We start from the raw sequence: 26,698 nt of genomic DNA on the forward strand, positions 1-26,698 counted from the left end.
ACTGTGATACTAGTAGCTCCGATTGAGGGTGCATCCTGCAACAAGGCAAGGCAAGGCAGGGATGCTGTGAGCACCCAGGTCGGTTCCGAGTGAGGGAGTACCAAGAGAGTGAGTGAGCACCCCTGAGATACAGCCTGATTCAATCCATGAGCTGGGTGCTGGTCCCTGTACATAAAGTCCCCTTGCTGCAGCACTGCAATGATGATGAGGCACGAAGTCCAGCTTTACTCTGCAGAAACATCCTGTCACTGGATCAAAAAGGTGCCATGGTAACACAGGGACACTGACCAATGTCTGTGGATAAGGGTCACGGGGGACTGGGTGTTGTGCTGGTTGCTGCCCATGGAGCATGCCCTGAGATGTTAGTGCAGTGTCCAAGATGGAGGACCAGAGGAGCAAATGGAGAGCTGAAATCACAGGTACTCGCTCTGTCTTTCATGTCGGGAATTGTCAATGTCTAGTTATCATGGTAGGTAGTAGGATAGGAAGCTGCATATTAATGAGGTGAGATTTGCACTTAATGAGGACATTAACAAGCAATAATCCCAGTTAATGGGCAACTTGCTGCCCACTACTGAGAACTTTGTCTTGATGCCAGGAACTCTGTTTGAAAATTCACAACTTGCTCTCAACGTTGAGGAAGTCCTCACTGGACCTTATACAATTCTCCCAGATTGCTTGCACATCACTCAGGGTCTTATAAGATTCTGCTCTATACGTTGATGTATTATACAGTGCAGATTTTGTTCATGGAAAACACTTAAAAAGCAAAATAACTGGAGATCTTCTTGTGCAAGATAGCCTACACTCTACGCAAGAATTCTATAGACTGCTTTAGGATGGTATGCACTTTCAAAAAAGCTGTCAATTAAATACAAAGGACTCTAATTGTATAAAATGTTAATATACCCAAAGATGTAATAAATCTTATCAACTGAAGTTTCAGATGAATGTTTGGTATTGAGTTCAGTGTAAATATAAAACAAATAATCTATTTGCATAACCTTCTTTGAGGTCACCATTCTGCAGTAATAACATTCCCAAGTATTTGCAAAGCTGGTCTCATCCATTTGTAGATTTCTGGTTGAACAGGACTCCATGGCAGGACATAAATGAAGTTCCTTACAAAATCCCACCAGATGAATTAGCTTCCTTAATGCATTTTGACATTATCTTGAGAACATGAGCTTAACTGTTGTTACTACATTCAAACAGATGGCTGTTGGAGGAAAGATTAACAATGCCCCCTCCTCATACAGTCTGCAATGTAGGATCTGGGATTTCTATAATTCTACACATTTGCATTTCCACATTATTGCGTAGCTTCAGTTTTTTTCTGATGAATTATTCAGCAGAAGTTGCATTTAATGAGGTTCATGTCCTTATTTTTAAAAAGGAATTATTTTTCCTTCTGTCAAACAATAGCTGTTACCGACATCTTCTGTGGATTAAATTTTTAACATGTTGCATTTAAAATACAAGCCTGAAGAAGTAAATCATTGTACTGACTGTTTCCTCACCATGGCAAGTAATTTACCTTAGAAGAGTAAGTGTGGCCATCGGAACCACAGACAGAATTTGGGTGCGTCACAGCACAGGGCTTGCATTTAACCAGATTGGCTCCTCCATTCCATTGTCTGTGAAGAAGCCCGTCCTTTTTCTGCCTGAGACTGCAAGTAAAAAATGCAGTTGATTATATAAAGTGACAAAGCCTAAATGCATGATATTCTCAATCTTCACTATTATCACTTCTGGAGATGTTCCAAAAGGTGGGATTTCAGTAACACAGCATGGAAGGACAGATTCGATACAGTTAAAAGATAAGATTAAATTAGTAAATGTTGGCATACATTATACATGCAGGTGGTGGTCCCTCTGCCAGTTGGGAAGTCAGGGACAAGTTGCTTCTGCTGCCCCTAAAAGCCATGATCAGATTTTACTGTCATCGCACACTCAACTTCCTGCTGTACGGGTTGACCCACCTCCAATATCTGCCACCAATCACAGGACTGGTGGCTCTTCAGAGACAGCAGCATCACCAAAAGCAGTGGCCATTGCTGGGGCTGCATTCAGTTCCTGTGTGGTGGCACCATTAGATGTCAGAATTCAGGATCAGTGGGTTAACGTTTAGGCGGGAGAGGTCACTTTTCAAGTGGGTGAGCTCCTTTCCTCTGCATGAGGCCCTTTGTGGGCAGGGGTCTCCAAAAAGGAGGTACCCTTAAACAGACAGAGAGGCTTCCAGGATATCCCTGACGGCCATGCAACGTGGTGAGGGCCTGTCTGCTGCTGGTCACCACTAATGGTGTGTCAGTGGAAGCATGAGGAAGTTCTCAAAGTGATGATTTAAATAATCAAAGACAGCAGGTCCCTTGACATACCCCCACACCCCACAACATCCCAGCCAGTTCCAAGTCCATACTTGGAGTTGCCCATTGTATCAGATTCATCAACAAAATGTGGAGTTTTGGAAATTGCACCATTTTATGTTCACATTTCATTCAAATTTTTGGTGAAGTAGACTCCATTCAGTGCAAACCATTTGCTGATAAAATTGACATTTAATGCAACCTCATATAAGGGTCTCAGCCAGCACTGGAGAACACCATACTCTGATACAGAATGTGACATTGGTTAGATTTTGTTGTCTTCCCTGAACTTTTTCAAATTTTAGCATAAGCCTTTCTCTAAAATGGACATAAGTTTTCCAGGATTGTAATATCAGTCAAATACGGAAAGTGCCAGAATAGAAACAGTGTGTCCCTCAATTCAAAATCTCAAGTTTGGAAATAATATAGCTTGAATTGATCTAATTATTCAAACTTGAGAAAAGATTGAGATCCTACCATAGTTAACTAACTTTATTGTCTGTGGATAAATCTAATCTTGTGTGCTCAATAGAACTCTATTCTTTTGGTTCATTTCTACAGCTCCTTCTTGGAGGTGTAATGTGTGTAACGAGGTCAGCTGGGTGAACTCCATAGAATACGAGCTCCCTGATTGGCTGTTAATCTGGTCCAATTAGGGAGCCCTGGCTGACAGATTAAAAAAAAGGAGTGTCAGAGATTCTAGTACACTGAGAGCTGACTCTGAAAAGGCAGTATTAGAGTCGATGACCCTTCATGTGGAAATAAAGGGTGGCTTGGTGATGCCATACTGGCCCCTGTGGAGTTATTTCAGGAGGGACCAAACCTTTGCTAACTCCCTTCAAATCTTCAACATTGAGACTGCAGATGAAAATCATACACATGGCACAGCAATGATTCATGATTGGCCATAGAATCCCTGTTACCAGATATAACTGGCATTAGACATGCACATGATTTATGTAAATTGATTCAGGTTACCTAGTTTTGTCCTATTGGAGAAAGCCTGGTGACTTTGTGGAGTGGATAATCCCACATCTTATATATAAACGGTTGTTGAAATGTGGTATTGTGATGATCTTAGACCCAAAGCAGGAACAGTAAGGAAATTCTGTAACTATTTAAAACATTTGTGTAATCTGCAATTGTTTTTAAGAATGCTTGGAAGTAAATTTTAAGATTTGCATCAGTTGTAATTTTCTTGAATAATAAGAAACACAGGTTCATGTCACCTAGCAACCTTTGACATGGAAACAGTCCCAACAGGAAGACAGTTAATGTATGGACATCTTGGATGCAAAGGAGAGATGCAAGACAGGAGAGTTCAAAGCTGAAAGTGACCAGCAAACTGGGGTGACATAAGGAGAAAACAGATAGAGTCAGGAAGGAAGAGAGAATTCATGTGAGGAAAAGCTAGCAAAGCTTTCTATGATAAAGTTAGTTATTATTTGACAGTGAGAAGAAAAATAAAATTCCAGAAGTTCTTAGGAATGCAAAATGTTATGGAATCCTAAAAGTGGTGCAAATAGCTCAGACATCTCTTTTTAAATGCTATCTGTCTCTGTGGGTTTTAACATAACAACTCGATAAGTTTGTGGTAACATTCATTTTTTTTTCAGGTGAAACAATCCCAAAAATGTTTAGAGCATTGAAATACATTATCAGTGGCAAAGCAAAAACAGTAATCTCAGGAACTTTCACTTAACCTGAGTGGAAACACATTTTATTGAAACAAAATTTTTATGTAAAGTTTTCTTAATTATCCTTGGTCTTTAAGTCACACTTTCTATTCAAAGTGGAACATAAATAAGACAATTCATTCTTTTAAGGTGCCAAAGAGAAAAAAATATGAAAATGGTGATAATTTGAATTGAAACAATGGAAAGAACTGCAGATGCTGTAAATCAGGAACAAAAACAAAGTTGCTGGACAAGCCCAGCAGGTCTGGAAGCATTTGTGAAAGAATAAACGCTGTTAACGTTTCGGGTCCAGTGTGTTCTGAGGAAGAGTCACTGGACCCGAAACGTTAACTCTGTTTTTTCCTTCACAGATGCTGCCAGGCCTGCTGAGCTTTCCCAGCAACTTTGTTTTTGTTCGTGAAAAATTACATGTAATGTGTGTCACTTTTCTGTACTAATTTGACAAAGCAATGTTATAAAGCTGAAAAGGCATAAGCAGTAAAGTATTGTAGGTCTAAGTGCTTAATGGTGGGAATTTTAACTCCTACTCTTTTGCTATACAAAGGAAAATGTTAAGTGAATCTTAAAGGGTTTCTTTAGTCATATAACAAGGTTTACACAGTTTGGGCTGGCAGAGTACCTGGTTATGGCTTGTCAGGGTTCTATTGACATGGGGGATCCTGATTTCTAAATTTATTAGTCTCCCTGAAAATATGTTCAACATTGTAACATGCTCTCAGGACTTTGACACATTTGAATTATGCAATCAGGTTTATAGAATTAGACAAGTTTGAACTATGTTATAGCCCGTTATTTAATAGCCAGTCTTCAGTTATTCTTCACTTTAAAGTTTTATGTGTGAACTACTGTAATCATAATTTACAACATCATCCTAGAATGGAAGTCGTTGAAAGCTTCCATATTTGAACTACAGTGACATATATCTTTAATTCATTTTGATCCCATAACAGAGATGAAATCCTTGAAGTAAACACCAATAAATTGACTTGGCAGCTGGCACTATCAAAAGAGCTATACAGAATGATTAACATATCTAAAATTTTAACAATTTGACTTCTGAGGTCTAGATTTGATGGCCCCTACTGGGCAGTCTTCAGATAGAGTTGTGGGTGTGGCAGTGGGTACAGTAGAAAGATCTGTCGGGTGACCAGCCCACTGCCTACCCACATATCCCCGAACCAGTCCCTTTGGTACAGTAGGAAGCTGCCAGCCAAAACCCACCCATCATTTCTTTTTAAAAACTGGCAACTGAACCAAGCCAATTGACCCAATTGTATACCGACCAGGCTAGGTGGCACAAGAGTCAGAAATAGCTTTGTGTAAAATATGAAAAGAAGAGGGAGTGCATACATTGGGAACCCCTTTTCCTAACAAATTATCCTCCTTAGCTCCTCTTGGCCTAGCCTTCAAAACCAGCAACCCCATATCCCATTGCACTCATCCATCCCTCCTTCCCTAGGCACCCTGACACCTTTCTGCCCTAAAAGCCTAAGACTTAATTTAGTCCAGAATTCATTGCTCTTCTTCTTCGCCCTCCTTGCAGTTCATTCAGCACCCACTTCTCACTTCTGAATTCTGGGATTTGTGCAGATACTACTGAATCAGATTACCTGCAAGTCTCTAGCATGGGACTTGCTCTCACTGTTGGGTGGAAGACTAACCCTCATCTGCTTAAGGCTTTCTGGAGTGAATTACATCATTGGAGTGGCCTTGCTGAATGTCAGTTTATGTGCCACCAACTTTCATTCACCCTTGCATCTTGCAGAGGCTGGGGCTGACTTTTCATGGAGTTCGAACAAATTTTGATCTTTCTAAAAATAACAGGATGCTGATGCGTCTAGTTTTGCCAGCTTGGAGAAGGTGTAGGGTATGAATTGTACAAGTGGTAAGTCCAATCTCAGCAAGGCGATTTGAAGTTCATGTTTAAAGTTTGTGCAGACCCCATTTTCACTATTTCAAGGGCTTTATCCCACAGTATAGGAGTCACAAATTTATGAAGAAGGTGTAAACACTGTTGGGCACATATGTTTAAGTGACATGATCTGGAATTATTTGAATCCCAAGCTCTTTATAAATGACCAATCGGCAGCAACTTTCAGCTAGAATGACAAATAAGACTTCCATTGTTGGAATGCCATCTAGTGTAGCTTAGAAAAAAAAAATTACCCATCTGCTCCTGCAATTTTTAATGAACTTCTTTCTTGATGCATCCCATGAGTTGCTATTATTAGCTGAGTCCAGTTCATTATGAATATTTGGTTGAGTTAAGCAAGTATGCCAATGGGACATGGAGCTGAGTTCATTTTTTGATTAGCAGTTCTGAGATGCCATTAAAATACTGGCTGTATCTGATGTGGTTAGTGAATAAATGTTTACTTTTACAATAGATTGACCACTTGATGGGATTTAAATTTTTTGCATGAGTTTGATAAATGCCTGGACATGTATGGCAAGTGGTTTGAGGGTACATGGGACTGGAATTGGAGGTGACAGGCAAGGGCTATAGGCTCATATACATCCAGACTGAAACATCAGACAACCAGAACCAACCTTCAACAAACTCATCTGAGGACACATTGCCCCTGTGGCCACCTCTGTTTCCTGTGGTAGCAGGCTTAACTCTGTCCAGCCTTGCCTTCCTGGAACAAAATTATGGCAGGTAGGGGCCCTTTTAAAGGAGAAGGGTCCGTCCAGTTTGAAAAGATTCCATCTCAGTGAAAATCTGCCCACATCTCTGATCACATTATTAATGCTGCCATTTTGGAATATGCTTAATAGGTATCTACGCTATAACAGAACAATGCTATTTTATTCCATAAAACTAATTTTAAAATAACTTGAACATCTGTGAAGAACATTCTTTGAAATGTCTCCAGTTTAACACGTTTAGACTTAATTTATGACATAAAACTCATTAATAATATTTTCCTAGCTATTATTTTTATCCAATTTAGTAGAGGCTTATTAGTCTACTAAATTGAAGTCAATAAAAAAAAGCCTGGTTTGGTTTTCTGAAAGAATTCATATTTAATATTGTGTGGTTTATGGTCTGCGAATACTTTACATGTATATTCCCCTGCAGAAGTTCCTCTTTGGAAGACAAGGGTGAATTTAGCTATTTAAAATTCTAGGCAGAGATGATATAATCCCATTAAATATTGGAGCTGCTTCCTATTGCAGTAACAGTAGAACTGTTTGCCCTTTCCCCAGTGTGCATCATTAGTGCAGCAACCTCAACCAAGCTTTGAAAAATCAGGTTATTCAAAAGTATAAGCAATATCGAGGTATCCACCAGCAAAGGTATAGAATATAGATTCTTTACTGATGGAGAGGATAATAACTTCTAAGGGCTGCTGAGAAAATACAATTGTATGCAATCTGTTAAAATTAAGTAATTGGAGCACATGAGATTTCATAAAGTCTTAGCCTTCAAAAGGATTGGAAACAGTTCTTAAATGTTTGTCAGAGCTTCCAGAAGCCTGGGGTAGAGTGGAGAGGGTGGCAATGGTGAGAGAGTGGAAAAGCAAAGACTGGTACACATTTTGTGAAGACCCAAACTAGTCTGTTGGCTACTTGTTATAATGGCACTGGCAATTTGATGTTGCTTGAGGTTGGTGTGAGGACGATATGCATGACTAGTATGCCAGTGCATAAACCCCCAAATATGCAGCTCAGCATCTCTGACAGGAAGTAATGTTGAGGCACAATACTCTATTGCCATAACCTAGGGACAGATGTGGGTGAAGATAGCATATTTTAAGGAACATGCCAAATTGATCAAATAGCATCAGGTAAAAGATAGATGGTCCAAAAATGTACACTACAAAATGTCACCTGTTGCACATTCACTACGCGTTTGAATGCTTCTGCATACATAATACTACCACTTTTCATTAAACTCATGCTATCTGTATCACACTCATGGGGCTGAGGCTGAATTTCACCCCTTAGGCACGGTGTTCCTGTCAGCAGTGCCATCAGGTGAGTGACATCGGTGAACAACCAATTAAGAAATCCCCTCCACGTTCATTGTTGAATGAAAAATGCAGATGAGTTGAGGGGACCAATCAGAGGGCCTAAACCATTATCTGGTGACCTGTCTTTATTCCTACCACCCCGGCTAACTGGCCACTCCCTCAACCCTTCACCAATTAACACCACTCTCCCACCAAAATCAGAAACATTGCCTGGTTTCCAATAACTCAGTGACTTTTGACTAATGCTTTGGAGATGTGAAAAGAAAATGAGAGTTTTTGTAACTTGATGCAAAATAAATTGCAGAGGAATACATAATAAGTGCTATACACAATTACTGTCCCTTATTTTCAAGGTTTGAGATATTTTAGCGTTGTTTTGTATGCCAGTGGCTGAAAAGTGAAGATAAAGAGAAGCTTCGCAACGAGCAATGGCTCAGAAACAAATTTAACTTGCTGTCAGCTAGATTTGCCTTGTCCACTGCCATCCATTCTTCCTGTAAAAAGGTAACCATAGTAATGAACTTTGTTATAGATGTGTCCTTCATTCCATCCAAACCTGCAAAGTTTAAACTGCAACTAACATTTTGGCAAGAGTGAAAGCCAAAAAATAGCATTGAAATTTGTACTGTCTGAGTTCATGCAGACCTTCAAAAATGCTTCCAACAGCTAGCAGCAACCAGTACAGATTAAAAAAGTCAGGAATTTTAGTTGGACTGGATTGGTGTATGTGATATTCATCGTGAGAAAGAGGAAAAGCAATCAGAACAGAATGGAAAGCCAAAAGGAAAGAAAAATAAAATTCAAATCATAGAGTCACTACAGTGTGGAAGCAGGCCATTCAGCCCATCAAGTCCACACCAACCCTCCAAACATCATCCCACCATATTCTGTAAACCTGCATTTCTCATAGCTAATCCACCTAGCCTGCACATCGTCAGATTGTGGGACAAAACCCAAGGAGACATGGAAAGAATGTGTAAACTCCACACGGACAGTCACCGGAGGGTGGAATCAAACCCATGTCCCTGGCGCTGTGAGGCAGCAGTGCTAACCACTGAGCTGCCAAGCCATCCATTTCATTACTACTAGGAGTTACAGTTAGATCTTTTGAATAATCGTAATAAGTTGATCACAATGGTAGACGTTTGGAATTTAGTGCCTGAGGGTATTTTATTTGTCGTATACATGGAAGAAACACATCTTAGACCTGGCCATTCTAGCCAGGTTCTAATTTTGGAATAATATTTGCAATTAATAAGGTTGTCAAGATATTTGCCAAATCAACCTGTTCATAAAGTACACAATTCAGGAGCAGATGGGACTTGAGCCCAGACCTTCTGGCTCAGCTACTGGGACACCATCAAGGTCCTTTTGATGGAGTTTTCTATTTAAAGCTGAATACTGAAGCACACAAGGTAGATATTTTCTAATCAACCTGTCCTGAGACATTATTACACACCTCTGGAGCAGGTGGACTCAAACTCAGGTCTCCTGGTCCAGATCTAGGACTATTACCATGCACCATAAGAGTCCAAAGCATACGAGGTAAATTATGACAGCAAATTTGAAACAGGACAATAAAATTTGCAGTGGCAATTGTAGAATAATTATTTGATTGTATGCGGGTGGTGGGGATAACCTGAGACTCATGCTTATTTAACTAGACACAAACTAAAACAGTGATTTTTGAGATGGGAGCTGTACACATGTAGTGTGTCACTGTAAATAAGTACAAAACAATATAAAGTTTACTACAGTTCTAGCTGCCATCAATTGATTTTCTGAATTAGAATGGTTAGATGGATGTTAAGTGCTTCAGAAATACAAATATTGTTCCTGGCGTTGCGTTGATGAAAAGCTTAAAGGTTAATTTCAGATCAGTTGAGTTGGAAGATTAAATATCAAAAACTAGAAATCAAAAGAGCAACTGCAAAGCCTAATGAGTTATGTTGACCATGATGTACATAAAGACTGTCTAGCAAAGCACCAGCCAGCAACTGATGTGGTTAGAAAGACCATTACTATAGAAAGATTAAAGAATACCAAAGGAGGCAATTGAAACAGACAACTGCCTTAGAAACACCGCAATAAATTACTTCTAACCTTTACTAAACATTGACATGCATTACACTAAACAGTGTAGCAACAGTAACTACAACAGAGTTACACTCTAAAACGAAAGCAGCAATGTATGACGGTTGACATTTTAATGACTGAAACTTACTCCCAGATGTGAGCCCATTATAAATTTTCTGGCTATTCTTATTCTTCAATAGCAAAAGTCCTTTCAGCAATGTTAAAAGCTTGTGACATTCAGATGAGGGCTTTTGAATTGCTTGTGGTCAGTTTATGTTCTTTAGCCCCAAAACATTGTGAACATCTTTGGATACTCATCTCAGAAAACTGAGTTTATTTACTGATGTAACTGCAAACGAGTGGTGCTGTTAAAATGTAAATTTTGAGGGATGTTTTTGAATTTTACATTGCTTTTTGAGTTGGCCTTTGTTGAAGTCATTTTGCAGTTATTAGTTTTCCAGGTTGGCAAACATGTTGGCTCTTCCATAAATCCACAAACAGTACAGTGCATCATTTTTAAAACTTTTTTTATGACATGTGAAATTGGCTGGCATTGCTGTCCATCTATAATTGTCTTTGAGCTGTGTGACTTGATAGGACATTGCAGAGGGCACTTGAGAATGAACCACATTGCTCTAGGGCTGGGGTCGCATGTAGATCAGAACAGGTAGGGACAACAAATTTCCTTCTTGTTCAGTTTTTTGACAATTGATTATAATTTCACTGTCTCCACTGTTGAGACTAGCTCTCAATTTGAGATTCTGTTACCTGAATTTAAATTCTATCAGCTGCTGTGGTAGGAATTGAACTCATGCCTCTACAGCATCAATATGGGCCTCTGGATTACTAATCCAGTCATGCCATCATGTTCCTGATGGCCATTTGCACTGAGTGTCTAAAACGCAGTTCAGCTCGCTGATTTTGTAGTCACACAGGATGACTGTAGAAAACAATGAAGCTGGTAACAGAAGCCCAGAGACGGAGGAAGGAAGACTGTAAGCTCTAGAATCACAGTCAATGGCAGTGACAAGTCAATGGCAGTGTTGTGTGCAAGAGCAGGGGATGTCTCCAGATCTTCTTCTTAAAACAGAGAAAGAACAGATATTTTTCATACAGATCATGGATCAGAAGTAGGCCTGAAGTCACTGTTTTAAATTTGCTTATTATGGGTGGTACAATTAATTCTTTAGCAGAAAACTTCATGGAGTTATTGGTGATTGGGTATGGGCTAAGAGAAGTAGATGGAATTAGATTCTATTATTTGTGAGGTTTACCCTCTTTGCAGAAGATATGATGGTAGTATAAAAATACAAAATAGAAGGAAAATAGCAGTGGGATTTGTTGATGTAAATTGAAAGGTACACTGCAGTTTGCAAGGCTGCTAAATATAAAGCTAACAAAATTGTAGGTATCATCAAAAATGGTGTGGTATATAAAAAACAAATCAGTAATTATCAATTCTACTATAAACTGAACAAAGCATTAGAGGATTTTATGCTGCATTGGGTTCCAAACTATAGAAAAGATATTGAGCTTTCAGAGGTGGTACATCCATTTTGCCAAGATACTGCCTGCAAAAGGAAAAGGAAATTCAAAGGGAGACTTCTTTCTCATAGAATGTATGTGGTGATATGATCATGGTGTTTAAAATTTTGGAAATATGGATAGACAAATGCAGACTGTTTCCAGAAGTTGAGGGTCAAGAATGAAGCACAAAAGATAAAAAGTTATCCATAAGATTGGCTATAATCACAGTGATGCAGTGGTTAGCACTGCTGCCTCACAGGTTCAGGAACCCAGGTTCAATTCCAGCTTTGGGTGACTGTCTGTGTTGAGTTTGCATGTTCTCCCTGTTTCTTCTGGGTGCTCTAGTTTCCTCCCAAAGTCCAAAGATGTGCAGGTTAGGTGGATTGGCCATTGTAAATGTAGGGTTATGGGGATAGGTTGGGTAGATGATTCACCACTTTAAAAATACTGATAACCCAATAAGAGCACTAAAATCTGAAAATAAATATTTAGATAGGTGCTAAAAATAAAGGCAAAAAGTTGTTTAAATATTGAATTGAATTATGTTTGATTGCATTTAATTATGTGTTGCTCTTAACCCCATTTTACCTGAAATCTATATTTGAGTCAAACACTACCACCATAGGAGGCTGAATACTACATGAACAGCAAGGGACTATTGTCATTTATTATGACTTGATTATTGAAACATTAAAATGTCATAATTTTTCAGCATTACACAATTCAGAATCATAGTTTACAATGAAAACAACTAGCCTCAAACTGCAGTGCTTTAGAAGATGTGGTTCTTGATCATTTCCATGGAAGAAGTCTTTTAGATTAATCTCAGATTACAAATTTCACATGATTAAATTGCATTAACACTGTCAATACAAGTCATAGCAAACCTAAAATAATTCCCAGATGATTATAACTTGGTAGCAATGTTTGTGGCACCAGGTTACCTTGGTGAATCCAGAATCCATTTGAACCATTCAAGTATTCTCTGGTTACATGTTATTGATTGTAGCTTTTAGCTTTTTTGTCCATCATTTTCAGAGCTAATTGGATCATACAAAGCTACTGCTGTGTGTTGAAAGCAAAAGCTTAATCAGTGTGAGAGCTGTTCAGACTTGTCAATAGTACTAGGTCAAACAGTAATTCTTCAAGAATCTTTAGCTCACAAGGGTTGTGCAGCCTAACAGAAAGAGTAATAGTCACTTCATGTTGCTTCCATATGTTCCTTGTGAAAGGCAAAGAGAATGCATTATATAGTCATTCACATTTCTTTCATCCAGATGCATACATGTGGAAAAGGGAAATGATTAACAGCTTATTCCAACCTCTGTTCATATCTATTATCTGCATAAGGGTCCAGTGGAAATTCTTCAATCACATTATCACTCTAATGAAATATCAAGGCATCATGCTTCATACATAGGGAATCAAGAAGCTGAAAGACCAAATGTAGGTTGCTCCCAAGAACTTTCAAGATTAACAGGAAATGACTTTTGTTTGTAGCGACTTTCATGACCTCAGGACATTTATTCAAGACCACCCAAAGGTGACACAATATTCAAGGCCACCCATAGGTGACACAATAGTCAAGCTTATCAGCAAACACAGGGTCGACAAGAGGGCTGGCTCAAAGGTTCTCCTGGAAAGCAACTATACTCCTTACTTGTATTCGGTTCAAAGGAATCACAACTAATGTTGTGGGCAACATTTGTCACTTGTGCAGAATGTATGTCTGCTAAGATATACAGAATAGGTAGAATAATGTGAAGTTACAAAAAAATTGAGATAAAATTGTACTTCATATTAGAAGCACATAATGTCGTGAAATTGAAATACTCACGCCAACAAGCCAAACCATTAACAATCTGCAAATACATTACGCCTTCTGAGTAGTAAGATATCCCAAGTCACAGGGATGTTATCATTGGGATGTTATCCAAACACTGGAATGTTATCAATTAACATTTCACTGAGATGTACATAAACACATAAATAAATTCCAGAGCAGATGACTAAAAGCCTGGTCAGAGAGTTCTATAAACAGACCCTGGCACAGTTTCTTAATTTGTTCTAGTTCCTTAAACTGTTACATTCTCGGCTCTTCTTAGTTATTCACCTGACCTCTCTGCTAGTTGCAACAAGGGATGTCTTTCCTTGTGTATAATGTTCTCCCAGGACCAGATGACTTTATATTTTAAAAGGAACCAATTTAGCTTGGCTTTCTTGGATTAGCAAGATCAACCAGCAGAGATTCCACAATTGAACAGTCAATTGTGATCGATGTCTTGGAGGCCAAGGTATTATAATGCCAGGCCGTTACCATACACAGATGTGGGCTGACGTCTGCTTGTAACTTCTATCCCTGTGTACTCTTAAAAGCCGGGTAATGCAACGATGTCCCTAGCCCAAACTACATTCTTTTTTTCTTATCATGTTCACAGTCTGAGATATTCAAAACCAATTCCAAATTCAGTTTGTGGTACATTTTGCTCTCTTTGATGCTTTGAAACCTAAAGGTGTGACATTCCAGAATTTCTCTCCAGTTATTTGATTAAAGGCTGCAGTCATTTGGCTGTAAGAGTCACTTTACAAACAAAACACACTTTGGAATTTTAAAGTTTGATATGTCTGAATGTTATGATCTGAGTTCATGACAATGAGATTGCCTTTCTGTCTTCCTCAGAGACATCCTGTACAGCCTGAGAGATGGAGAATTCAGGGAGGAAAGAGCTGATGATTCAGCAGCTAAAGGCATTATTGCCAAAGCTGGAGGAATTACATTTGGAATGCTCAAGAGACAAGAACGGCAGTAGAGATTTGGAAGTATAGTAATGATCGAAATTATCACACAGGTACAGAAAGGTGTGGCCATGCAGAGATTCTGAAAAGGCTGAGATCAAGTCTACTATGGGTAGAATATGGGAGACCAACCAGAAGTGCAGTGACATAGTCAAGTCGAGAGGCAATAAATGAATAATCGAGAGTTTTAGCAGTTGATGCACTCAGGCTAGGAACTAGCTGTATTACAGAATGGGAATGGATGGTCCTAGTAATGATGCAAATATGTGATTGCCAGACAGTCTCAGAGTCAAATGTGATGCCAAGTTTCTATCTCGGACCGTTCCCAGCAATAGAAATGGAATCAGTGAGTAGGAAACTGAGCATGTCAGGAGTATGGTTTCAATCTTCCTGATATTTAGTTGCAATAAATTTCTGCTCACATTGCCTACCCTGGGCATTGTCCCAGCTATTTGCAAGTATCTAGCAAATGGCGAGTGAAGGCCGGGAATACAGATCATGGTGGATCCTGTCAGCAGCACTCTCTGCCTCTTTACCACCTTCTCTAGTCCCCTTTAGCTTGCACTATCCTAACAGCCTATTCCCACCCAGCCCCCCCACTGTGGAGACCCACCACACTGAACACTGCTTCCGACTGTCTCCCCTTTCCACAAGGGCTGCCATTATACCTTAATGAGGCCAACCCTGGTCCTCTAACTCCCTCTGTCACCAACCTTGTTCTCACCTCAATAATGCCTCTGCACCCCCAGCTTCCACCCAGCTTCGACCCAGCCCCAGCATTCTCTCCCTGACCCCTTTTTGGCTGTCATCTGTCCACTACCCCAACAGACCCCGCCTTGCACCTTCCTCAATGATCGATCCACAGGCCCTAAGACAACATTCACCCCTTGATCTTTGACTGACTTCGATGAGCAGCCCCTGGAGATGATTGACCAGACACCAGAGCATTGTGTTTGCAGTTTCCTGATTGATAATATGTGATTCCGCTGCCTGCTTGTGACGGTCCCACAGGACTGACCGTTGCCCACTCCCTGAACTGTAGTCTGACATATCCCCTGACCATAACCAGCCTGGGTGGACAAATTACCGGGGCCTGTTCCCTGGATGTGTGCTGACTATGCCCATGACTGACAGCAGCCCCACCTTAAGTGTACACAGGGCTAGACCCCACCCACTTTTCTACCTGGCCATTTGGTTGAATATTTGTGTAGTATGTTTGCTGTGCAAGCAGCTGGCATGTACTGTGTATGTTAGATTGATGTTTCAGAGTGTCGGATAGTCACATGTCCCTCATTGGATAGGCAAGACAAGACAAGGAAAGGCATGGCAAGGCAGGTAGGTAGGTAGGTGCTGGGTAATTGAATGATAAGGGAACAAACCTGAGATGTAGCCTGGTCCAATCTGTGAGTCAGGTGCCTGTCCCTGTGTGCAGCCGCCTTTCAATATTAATTGCTGGTGTGCCCTGCAGTGCAGATCTATTCTTCCTAAGTGTCTTGTAAGTAGATTGGACAGGTGTCATGAGGATCATGAGGCAATGGCAAATATCTGATGCCAATGTCCATGGACGAGGGGTGCATGTGACTGGTGCCCATAGATCATTTCCCCGAGAAACTGATTGGTGTTAAGCAACATGGAGGCTCTTCTCAGCCAACAGTAGCCGAAGTTGCTGGGTACTTGCTCTGACTTCTATGTCCGAGGATTCTCAACATCTAGTTTTGTGTGTCTGCTGAGTTGGAAGTTGAATATTGATGAGGTGAGTTGTGCCGTTAATAAGGTGTTTAAGAAGCTCTAGATTCCTTTAAATGGCAATTCACTCCCAAGCAGATACATAAAAGATGCAGTGAGATGCTCCCAATTGCTGAGATGGGTCTCACCAGACTTCCCATCGATTCTGCTTCAATTCTTACCATAGCTCACGTTGTTAGGCCCCGATAAGATTCTGCCCACAGAAACTAACCCCGTTCTCTTTGATGACACCATTGGAGGGCAGAATGTAGATGAGAAATAGGAAGGGGCTAAGAACAGATCCTCGGAGGATGCCAGAATGAACAGTGTGGGATTGGGAACAGAAGTCATTGCAGGCAACTATCTGCCTATGACTTGATACATAAGATTGGAACTAGGCAGATGCAATTCTACCTGAACAACAGTGAAGCAGCATTAAAGGAGGCTGGTGTGGTCAGCTATAACCAAGTTAGTGGAATGTTAAGAAGGATCAGGAGAGATAGTTTACCATGATCAAAGTGACAAAAGATGTCATTGTGACTTTCATTACAATTTATTTTTCACACTGGGGCAGGGGACAAAGCCTAATTGGAGGAATTCAAATAGAGGAATCAAGGCTTGCACAGGCATAGGAGGCAACAATACATCCAAAGAATTAAAAGGAAAAGGATTTTTGAAACAAAGTATAATTTTCAATGATGGGGGTGGGTGGGGGACTGCGTCAAGTGTTTTACTTTCATGGTGGTGAGATGACAGCAGATTTATAAGAGAGACCATACTTGTAGAGAGTGAACAATTCATAATATCAGCTGACATGGGGCCAGTAAGGGAAGTGGAGTGGTCCGTTGATAAAATGGGATTAGAGTCAAGGTGTAAGAATTGTGCCTCTTAGAAAAGATGAGCTCAGGAAGGAAATAAGGGAAATAGGTGAGAAGCTAGAGAAAGATGAGAGTTCAGAGCTAGGTCATTAAGAACCCTTAGAAGAATTTTGGCTCAGTGAGCTAGGAGGAGGGAAGGAATCAGCAAAGGCAGCTGATCGATGGTCTTAATCTTAGTGAAAAAGTAGTTTAGGGGCTTTTCACACTTGAGGTGGCAGTGGAAGAGACTGGGGAAAGGTGTTTGAGAGGATGGTTTGCAGTAAGGAAAAGAGCTGGGAGTTACCTTTACATTGACCCTGGAATAATGAGCCGTTTTAGTGAGAATAGGACCCGATACTGCTTAGTGTGGCTGAGGCAGGTTTGACAGGAAATGGATAAACGCATGTCCATTCAAGTCACTGTATCTTGCACTTAGAAAACAGGGATGATTTGGGAATGTCTGGAAAGAGAGAGAGTAATAGTTCTAATAGGATTCAGCCATCGAAGGTGGAGGTAAAGGTAAGCTGCAGAAATGTCACAATGAAGGAATGGCCAAAAGTTACATGGTTGGAATTTTGAGAATGCAGTTGTCAGTGACTTAGGACAGAATTCCATTGTATATAAGTCTGGCATTTATGATAATGTCATGAGGTCCTGCTGGGAGAGTAAAGTACTGTTTGATCTTTTGGGAGACAGACCTAAGGCTAGGTTTTCCATACAGTCCATGTTGTAATACAGAGTCCATCATTTGAAAATAATCACAGAGCTGACATCAGTTAGCTCAGCTGGCTGGAGGGCTGGTTTGCCAACAGTGTGGGTTCAATTCCCATACAGGGCTAAGGTTACCATGAAGGTCCTGCCTTCACAATCTTGCTCCTCAACTGAAGTCAGGTGACCCTCAGGTTAAACTCATCACCAGTTGTTCCCCTTTAATGAGTGAAAAGTTCACCAGGACGGCAGCAACTTTACATTTTACAATAAACATATCTTGCTTAATCTACCAGTTGGATCAGGAGATCACTGCCATTGCAGACACTAGGTCATGTAAGCACCTAAAGAACCCACAGGATGTGGATGGCAGCAAGCACAACAAATTCTTTTCAGGGATGAGTAGAGACGGAAAACAGGACTAGGAGAAGTAAGGGTAATGTCGCAGCAGGTCTCTTTCATAAGTTAGATGTAAAAAATAATCAAATCTGTTCTTTGAAGACCAAAGTATGGCTTTGCTACCCTTAAAGGACAAAGGAAACCATCAACAATTGTGTATCAGCATGTCAGTATAAGTATAATGGTTGAAATTATAGGATAGAACTATAATTTCAAGGCTTGAATAACACATCTGTCATGAGTCTGCCCAATGTGAAGTCTCAGATGCTGCGGTTCTAGTGTACATGATTCACTGTTAATATTCCTCTTTGATAAGCAGCACTGATAGATTATATCTAGTCAATTTAAAATGGCAACAAGAATCTTTAACTAATTACAGTAATAGATTCTTCATGGATCGCATTCATACAGAATCAGTTGTGACATTTAAATTTATTTAGTTCTTCAGCTATCAACATTTAGCTTGATGAGATAGAGCTATGCAGAAGTCTGACAAGCAACATATGGGGATGAATTTTACAGGGCACCAAATAACCAGTTGGTTGCAACTATGGCAGTTCCATGGTGCCAGTGCACTGAAAATCCCAGATATGGTCAAAGCCTGGGCTCTCAGCAAGCCTGACGATTGGTGAGGTATTGAGGTCTGAATTCAAGAAACCACAAGTGGTTTAAAGGGTGGGTTGGCCTGGGGAGGGGAATACCTTGGCCAACTTCATCAAAGGTGGAACCCACTTTCAATTGCTCAATTCTTCTTTCTGAAAAGAAGTTACTTTGTATTGATCAGACATCGCATATCAGAAGCTGTTGGCATTTCTAACACTTCCATACACTTGGCCCCAAGAAGTGAACTGAGACACGAACAGCAGGAGATCAGAAGTCTCAATAACATTACAATCCTATCACAATGTGGCCACAGGAAATCCAACCCTCATAAGTATTAGAGTACAGTGTGAACAGGATTGCTTCCTGTCAGGAAAATATTACCACCTCTGCTACGTGTGTTAATTTTCCAAGTCGTCATGCCCAATTAAAGTGAGAGTAAATCACTGGTAAGAAGAGAAAGAGCATCACATTTCACCCATTTAATATCTCATACACATTTTACAATTTGGTTTTGTACTGGTTCCATAAGCACTCAACAGTGTGTAACTAATTGTATTATAATAAACTCCAAAATTACATGATATAGATATCCACACAATTTTCAGCCATTTATCCTTTTATTAGTCAATGCTTTACGTCAGGCGATGCATAACCTAGTTTTCCAGCGCTACAGTTAAAACTGTGTGGAATGGCTATTCCTTTAGGAAGAGGATTCTTACCTTTTTTGATATTGTTGCCTTGCTTTAGAGATTTAAAATTGGAATCAGAAAACTTGACAGGCGGCTTCTTTTTCATGAACTCTATTTTGATAAAACGTGAAGGCACCTATTAATCTAGCTTTTCTCCTTGTACGGATTAAGGCAAGGAGAGATGGTGTTAACTGGAATAAGATGCTGTATAGGATGGGCTGAAGGGCTAAAATTGTTGATTATATTCAACAGATGCATGACCTTGAATGAGTCCTGTGAACATTCCCATACATGCCACAGATAGCATTATCAAAACTTGTTTTCTGTACTAGCAAGTAGTTTGTTTTCTGTATCTGCTTTTCTGTGCTGGCAGTTTGTTACACTGTATGAGAAAGAGAGAGAGAGAGAGAGTTTTGTTCTGAACTGGACTTCACCTTGGACTAGGCTTGTGAACGGTGCCAGGAACGAACCTAAGCCTCCAGAACAGCTGTCGATCGAGGGATCCCCAAACGGCAGAAGGCTGTGAGACTTATTGTTTATTATCCTTTCTTTCATTTTTTTAAAACTCATTATTATTATTACTTAATAAAAACCCACATTTAAGCAAATTGCTGTTGCTGAGTCTTAACTATATTTAACCAAATCGAAGAGAACTACTTGGAAACACCCTGTGATCCAAGATACTTTTGCTGATGAGGATGGGATTTGGGAAAATATTTAAGAGAAGGGAAAGGTAACCTGATGCTCTGGAGGCCTTCCATATTCCAGGATGGAATGCGGCAGACTCTGGATTCAGGTTTGCAGCTAACTTGTTGGCACAATAAGGGCCCCCTGCAAGAATGGAGGATGGTTATAACCAGAGAAAGGAGGGTTAGTCATACAGGCTGCCGTACACGAGTGCTTGCGAGAAGTGGGCTTCCCCAAAAACATGGACAGTGTCCCGCAAATGGGATGGATATTGTTACCAGCTTTGTGTTCTATATGTAGGGAACTGGAAGAGTGCCAGGCCAAAAACAGGCAGCATGAGGCCGCACTGACTGCGATAGAACAGTGTAACCTCACCCTAAAAGAAGCAGTTAACACAGTGCAGGAGAGAGCCAAGAAGACGGAGGAGAAACAGAACCAGATAATATGCTGTCTGGCAACAGTGCAACAGTCAAAGTGCACTCATTATTAACCTCACAATGGGACCCTGACCATTGGGATGGAGATGTGGTATTCATCTGATTTAGAGTATGAATGGACGGATGGGGAAGGGGATGCTTCACCTCCGGAGCCATCCTCAGAGAAGGGACTAATAGCACAACCTCTAATAACAATTAAGGCAAAACAGGTAGGAGGACAAAAACCGCCTATAGTATGCTGAGTGCCAAACAGCGAGGGAACCTGGGAACAGTAAGTGTTGATCCACATGTGAATGGTGTCTTTAGAAACATAGGGCAAACTGTATTGTTGTGGAATACACTGACACTAGCAGTAGGAAACAAGTACCCTTCCCCAATAGATTGGGAAGGTGATGTTGAAAAAATGGGGAAGCGTACCCGAAATAATAAAACATTTGAGGGATTTGGCTATGCAAGCAGGTATGTATTCTCCACAGTTTCAGGATCCAGACCAGGAAGCTTTTACAGCCGGAATGAGGAGCTGGCTAATACGAAGTGGTCCAGGCTGGATGAGAGGTGCTCTGTTGGCTCTATTAGGGCCAGCACATGGACAGGCAGTGGGACAGGTATGTTTGCTGTTAGGACAGTTACAGGATGTGGAGGCTGGTAAGCGGAGTGAGGCAGCGACAGGGACAACAAGTTGGAGATGGGGTGGTTTGATAGTGAAACAAAAGATAGCCAGAAGGGAAATGTTTGCTGCATTATTAAAAGCAGGAATAGAGGGGAGCAAGATAGACAGAATATCCATGGGTGCCATGTTCAATACGTGGAGAACGCATTGCTCTCCAAAGGGTAAGGAAGTAAGAGAGACTACATCAGATGTGGAGGGATGAAAGGAAACCACACCGACTGCATCTCCCACAACATCCCTATACCTCAGCCTGGAGGAGGTCAGGCAGTTGGAGTAAGCCAATTGATTTGGGGTGGGGTCAGGTCTCCGGGGTCTGTGTAAGTGTGCTTGGTGGGACAACCGGAGACCCGAGGCCTCAGGTCCCTACCACTGTTTATTGGAGGAAAGGCAATGTACAGTGAGACATTGCATTATTAGACAGTGGGGCAGAAGTTACTGTTATACGAGCTTCCACACAGTCATAGGCTCCAAACGATTATTAATGGATTTGGTGGGGCAATAATACCGGCAGTTAGAACAAATATTAGAATGGCCATGGGGAATGGGCCCCCCATGAGTAGTCCTGGTATTGATACCCAATATACCAGAAAATATTATTGGTATGGACGAATTAAAAGGTACTACCTTGCAGAACCCACTGGGCAAATTCTCTTTTAGTGTATGAGCTGTGACGGTTACTGGTGGCAAGGCAAAGTGGGAACCCCTCATTATTCCTCCGTTCACACAGGTGGTTTCGATAGAATAGTATCGTATTCCGGGAAAACACCATGAAATTGGGGATACTATACAGGGCCTGTTAGCTGCGGGGCTTGTGACACATGCAGTATCTGTGTACAATAGCCCAGTATGGCCTGTGAAGAAACCTCATGGAAGTTGGCAAATGACAGTTGATTACCACCAACTCGACAAACATGCTCCTCCCACTGTCGGTGGCTGTGTTTGATGTGGTCACTGTTATAGAAAGTTTGTCACGGGGGCCAGATGCTTGGTATGTCATTACTAATCTAACAAATGCCTTTTTCTCAATACGGATAGACCTAGAATCACAAGCTCAGTTTGCTTTTACTAGGAAGGTCGTCAATATACCTTCTGTCAGCTACCACAAGAGTACTTTTACAGTTCAACTTTATGCCTTGGGCTAGTAGCACGGGACTTAGATATGTGTCCATTGCCACCAGACATTCATGTAGCATATTATATTGACGACACCTTGATCTGTGGACCATTGGAAACCGCAGTGGTGGAAGCTCTAGCCACACTGGTACAATATATACGAGACAGAGGCTGGGGAGTGAACCTGAAAAAGATACAGGGACCAGCACAATCAGTGCAGGTTTTAGGCATTCGGTGGACAAAAGGGGATAGTCTCATCCCCGAAAAAGTAAAGAATAAAATCCAAGAAATGGCTGTTCCAACTAGCAAGACTGCTGTACAGAAATTTATAGGTCTGCTCGGATATTGGCACAAACATATACCTCACTTGATCATGTTACTAAGACTTCTATAGGCCATTACACAAAAGAAAGTTCAGTTTGAATGGGGCCATAAACAGCAGACAGCATTTATGGCTGCTAAAGAGGCTGTAACATAGCACTTCCCCGGCTCCTCAGATACCTGGCTTACCCTTTGAATGACAAGTATCTGTAGTACAAGATGTAGCCATGTGGAGCTTATGGCAGAGACAAAAGGGGAAAGCAATACCTCCAGGCTTCTGGTCCAGAAAACTGACTGAGGCAGCTACGTGTTACACTAAATTTGAAAAGCAACTTCTGGCCTGTTACTGGGCCCTAGTAGAAACTGAAGGGCAGACAAGTGAGGACAAAGTGCTCCTCAGACCTGAGTTACCAATTCTGACAAGGGTGGTATCTGGCGTTGTGACCCACAAGGTCGGTAGATCCCAAAAACGCTCCATTGTAAAATGGAAATGGTACATAGCTGATCGAGCCAAGAAGGGAAAGGAAGGGTTATCAGACTCCATGAACAAATAGCTGAATACCCACCAGGTGAACAAACTTCGTGCTCTGACCAGGCCACACCTGCACCTCCCATTCAATGGGGCATTCTGTTTGAATAACTGCCTGCAGATACTTGTCACTGTGCTTGGTTCACTGATGGATCAGCCACCTGGAAGAATGCCCAGAAGTGGTGGTGAGCGGCTGTGTTTATTCCCTCCACACAGATGATTATCCATTGTGAAGGAGATCGGGGATCGAGCCAGTATGCCGTGTTAGCAGCTGTGGTCCTAGCACTGGAAGAAGAGAGTCAATATCTGTACATTTATACTGACTTGTGGGCGGTGGTCAATGGAATGGCTGTATGGATGCCAATCTGGCAGTCACATGACTGGGAGATAGCTGGAAAGCTCCCGAGGGGAACAGAGCTATGGAAACAAATATGGGCGAGGCACAACACTTGAAAATTACTGTGTACCATGTTGATGACCATGTGAAGGATGGTTCGGAATCTGCTGATCACAACAATACTGTGGACAGAATAGTAAAAGCCAGAACGGGTTGGAGATGCATCCAAATAGTATCACACTGGAAAATGGGCTCATGAAAAATCAGGACATTTGGGGTATCATGGCACTGTGCAATGGGCAAGGCATTGAGGTTTGCACTTACCCACTGACCTGGTGAAAGAAGTCATTGGCAGGTGTAAAATATGTCCAAAGGTAAAACACGTATCACTGCTAAAAAAGTCAACGGCACAAATCAAATCAAGCGAGGAGATCAGCCTGCTCAAATCTGGCAGATTGACTATGTTGGTCCATTACTATTACAACAACTATATCAATATCTGTTAACCATGGTGGACATTTACTCTGGGCTAATGCTAGCTTTCCCAACAACCAAAGCGAATCAGAATAACACTGTTAAGGGCCTAGAACAGTTGATATCCTACTATAGTGAACCGTCAGAGATACAGTCAGATAATGGCTCACACTTTACAGATCAAAAGGTGCAGCAATGGGCTGCAAACAATGGGATACATTGGATATTTCCTATTCCCTATTACCATCAAGTAGCTGGCCTTGTAGAACAAATGATTGGGTTATTAAAGCAACAAATTAAATTATTGACCTCTAATCATATGTTAGAGGGGAGGCTCAAAGTGCTGCCACAGGCATTGTAAAATCTCAATAATCGCCCTCTGAAAGGAGGGACAACCATGAGTAGAATGTTTCAAGGGGGGTGGCCAGTTACTTCCTCCCGACAAACCTACAACATCCATTGACCTTGGTACAGGGGGAAAAGTGTGGGTACACCACCCACAACACCTACCTAAACCTAGTGAGACACTTGGCCATGGACAAGGTGATACCTATTAGGTATTAATAATGGGGCAGGAAGTCCAGAGTATATAGACAGGAGGAAGTTAATGAAAAGAGAATGAGTTATCAAAGATTGTAAATTGATCAGATATGAGTTCTTCACAGAACTATGTGAATTTGTTATGGATGGATGCTGCTGTAGATGATTCATCAGCTGGCGGCTGTAGCACTTCAACTCACGGAAAAGGCCATGTGACCATTGATTTGGTGATCATCCCATTGTTACATTATTTGTATTGACGACTGTAATTTTCATTTTAGTTTTAATTTTCTGGTGTAGGTTATGTATTCTTATTATACGTTCTCGCATGGCTATCGTTGATTTGCATCTGTATTTGCAACCGTAACATGCGCTGTCAAATATCATTGGGGGTAGATTGTATAGGATGGGCTGAAGGGCTAAAATTGTTGATGATATTTGACAGCTGCATGATCTTGAATGAATCCTGTGAACATTCCTGTATGTACTGCAGACAGCACAATCAAAACTTGCCTTCTGTACTCGCAAGCAGTTTGTTTTCTGTATTTTCTTTTCTGCGCTGGCTGTTTGTTACACTGTATAAGAGAGAGAGAATTTATATCTGACCTGGACTCCACCTCAGACCAGGGTCATGAATGGTGCCAGGAACAAACCTAAACCTCCAGACCAGCTGTTTGAGGGGTCCCCGACGGGCACAAGGGCCTGAGACCTATTTTTTTTACCTTCTTTCCTTCTTATTATCATTATTATTATTACTTAATAAGCACCCACATTTAAGCAAAGTCCTGTTGTTGAGTCTTCTCTTAACTATATTTAATCAAATCCAAAAGAACCGCTTGGACACACCATGTGAACCAAGACAGATGCTCTGCTTGCCAACTTCTCATCTGTATTATTCCTGTATGGGCTGCACATTAACGAGGGATTCCATAAAGTATCTTTCTCAAATAAAATCATTTCATCAGGATTGACCGTACCAAATTATAACACTAAGACAAAGACTAAAGCGTATAACTTTTACTCTTCTGAAATTGTTATGAAGTACCTTTTAGAAATCAAGTATTCTTTTGCTGTGTTCAAGCTCCTGACTGATCCATTTTATTTCAGTGTCATTCTATCTCCGTGTAAAATTCAAGAAGAATTAAATGGTTTGTCAGTATATTCCAGCAATTTCAGAGAGAGCTATAATAGCTTAGAGAGATTTTTATCAGTTCTGTTAAGAGAAAATGAAATAATATTTTCCAAGAGAATCAAGACAACAATTGCATATTGGTACAGTGGGAATGGAAGAAAGTAATTTTACTCCAATGTGGTGAAAGATATCCAATTATGTTTTGGCTTTGAGAATTGGGAATGGTAATGGAGTAATTTACTGGACTAGGAATCCAGAGGCTTAGTTGTATAATCCACAGCACAGGAGATTAAATTCCACTTAGACAGTTTGGGAACTTGAATTTAGTTTTAAAAGAATTCTGAGAATAATGAAATCAGTCAATGTGACCATGAAACTGTCAGATTGGTGTAAAACTCCCATTGCTTCACTAGTATCCTGTTGGGAAGTAAATCTGTTGTTCTTTCCTACCTTAGTTTTTTTTAATGTAACCCAAATCCCATACTAAACATAGTTGGCTCTTAACTGCCCTGTGAAGGGGATGAATATTATACTCAGTTATATCAGAATAATTAGGAATTAGCAATAAATGCTAAAAGCACCCACAGAGTGATTTTAAACTTTATTCTTTACAGATATGCCATTAACACTAATATTTAATGAATGAAGGCTACAACTTGGCAATGAGGCAGATTCAGAATGAACACATTAGTCTACATGCAAGATGGAATTTATGAAGTTACATCAGTTGTCACATATTACTCCACATGAGGCTTTAATAAACATTGTTCATTTTGAACTAGAATTAAAGCTAAAACATATTCAATGCAAGATAAATTGCTAAAGTTAAATCATTTGTATGTAAGCACAATTTCATTTTTTAAACGTTTTTGATATAATTATCACGCTAAATTGAAAAATTTTCTCCTTTTGGTTTTTTTTGCAATATTTAATGCTCCTCAGATTGCAACCTTGTAGGCAGGTAGGAAGATAACTGTTTCCGAGCTCTGACATTGTGATAAATCTCCCTTTCTTTAATATGTCTGTAAAGAGTCCTTT

General features: G+C 40.7%; 1 protein-coding gene across 2 annotated transcripts in view; it reads right to left on the reverse strand.

Moving 5' to 3' along the window:
- The window catches only part of LOC109929127 (SPARC (osteonectin), cwcv and kazal like domains proteoglycan 1), a 468,013-nt gene that overhangs the window by 129,028 nt on the left and 312,287 nt on the right, over positions 1 to 26,698 (reverse strand). For both annotated transcript variants that reach the window (XM_048603880.1, XM_048603879.1), the window contains exon 5: positions 1,538 to 1,670. In XM_048603880.1, the coding sequence (XP_048459837.1) occupies positions 1,538 to 1,670 (133 nt within the window). The remainder of the gene's footprint in view (positions 1 to 1,537; positions 1,671 to 26,698) is intronic.

This window comes from Rhincodon typus, chromosome 12 (genome assembly GCF_021869965.1).
Source record: "Rhincodon typus isolate 14 chromosome 12, sRhiTyp1.1, whole genome shotgun sequence".
NCBI lineage: Eukaryota > Metazoa > Chordata > Chondrichthyes > Orectolobiformes > Rhincodontidae > Rhincodon > Rhincodon typus.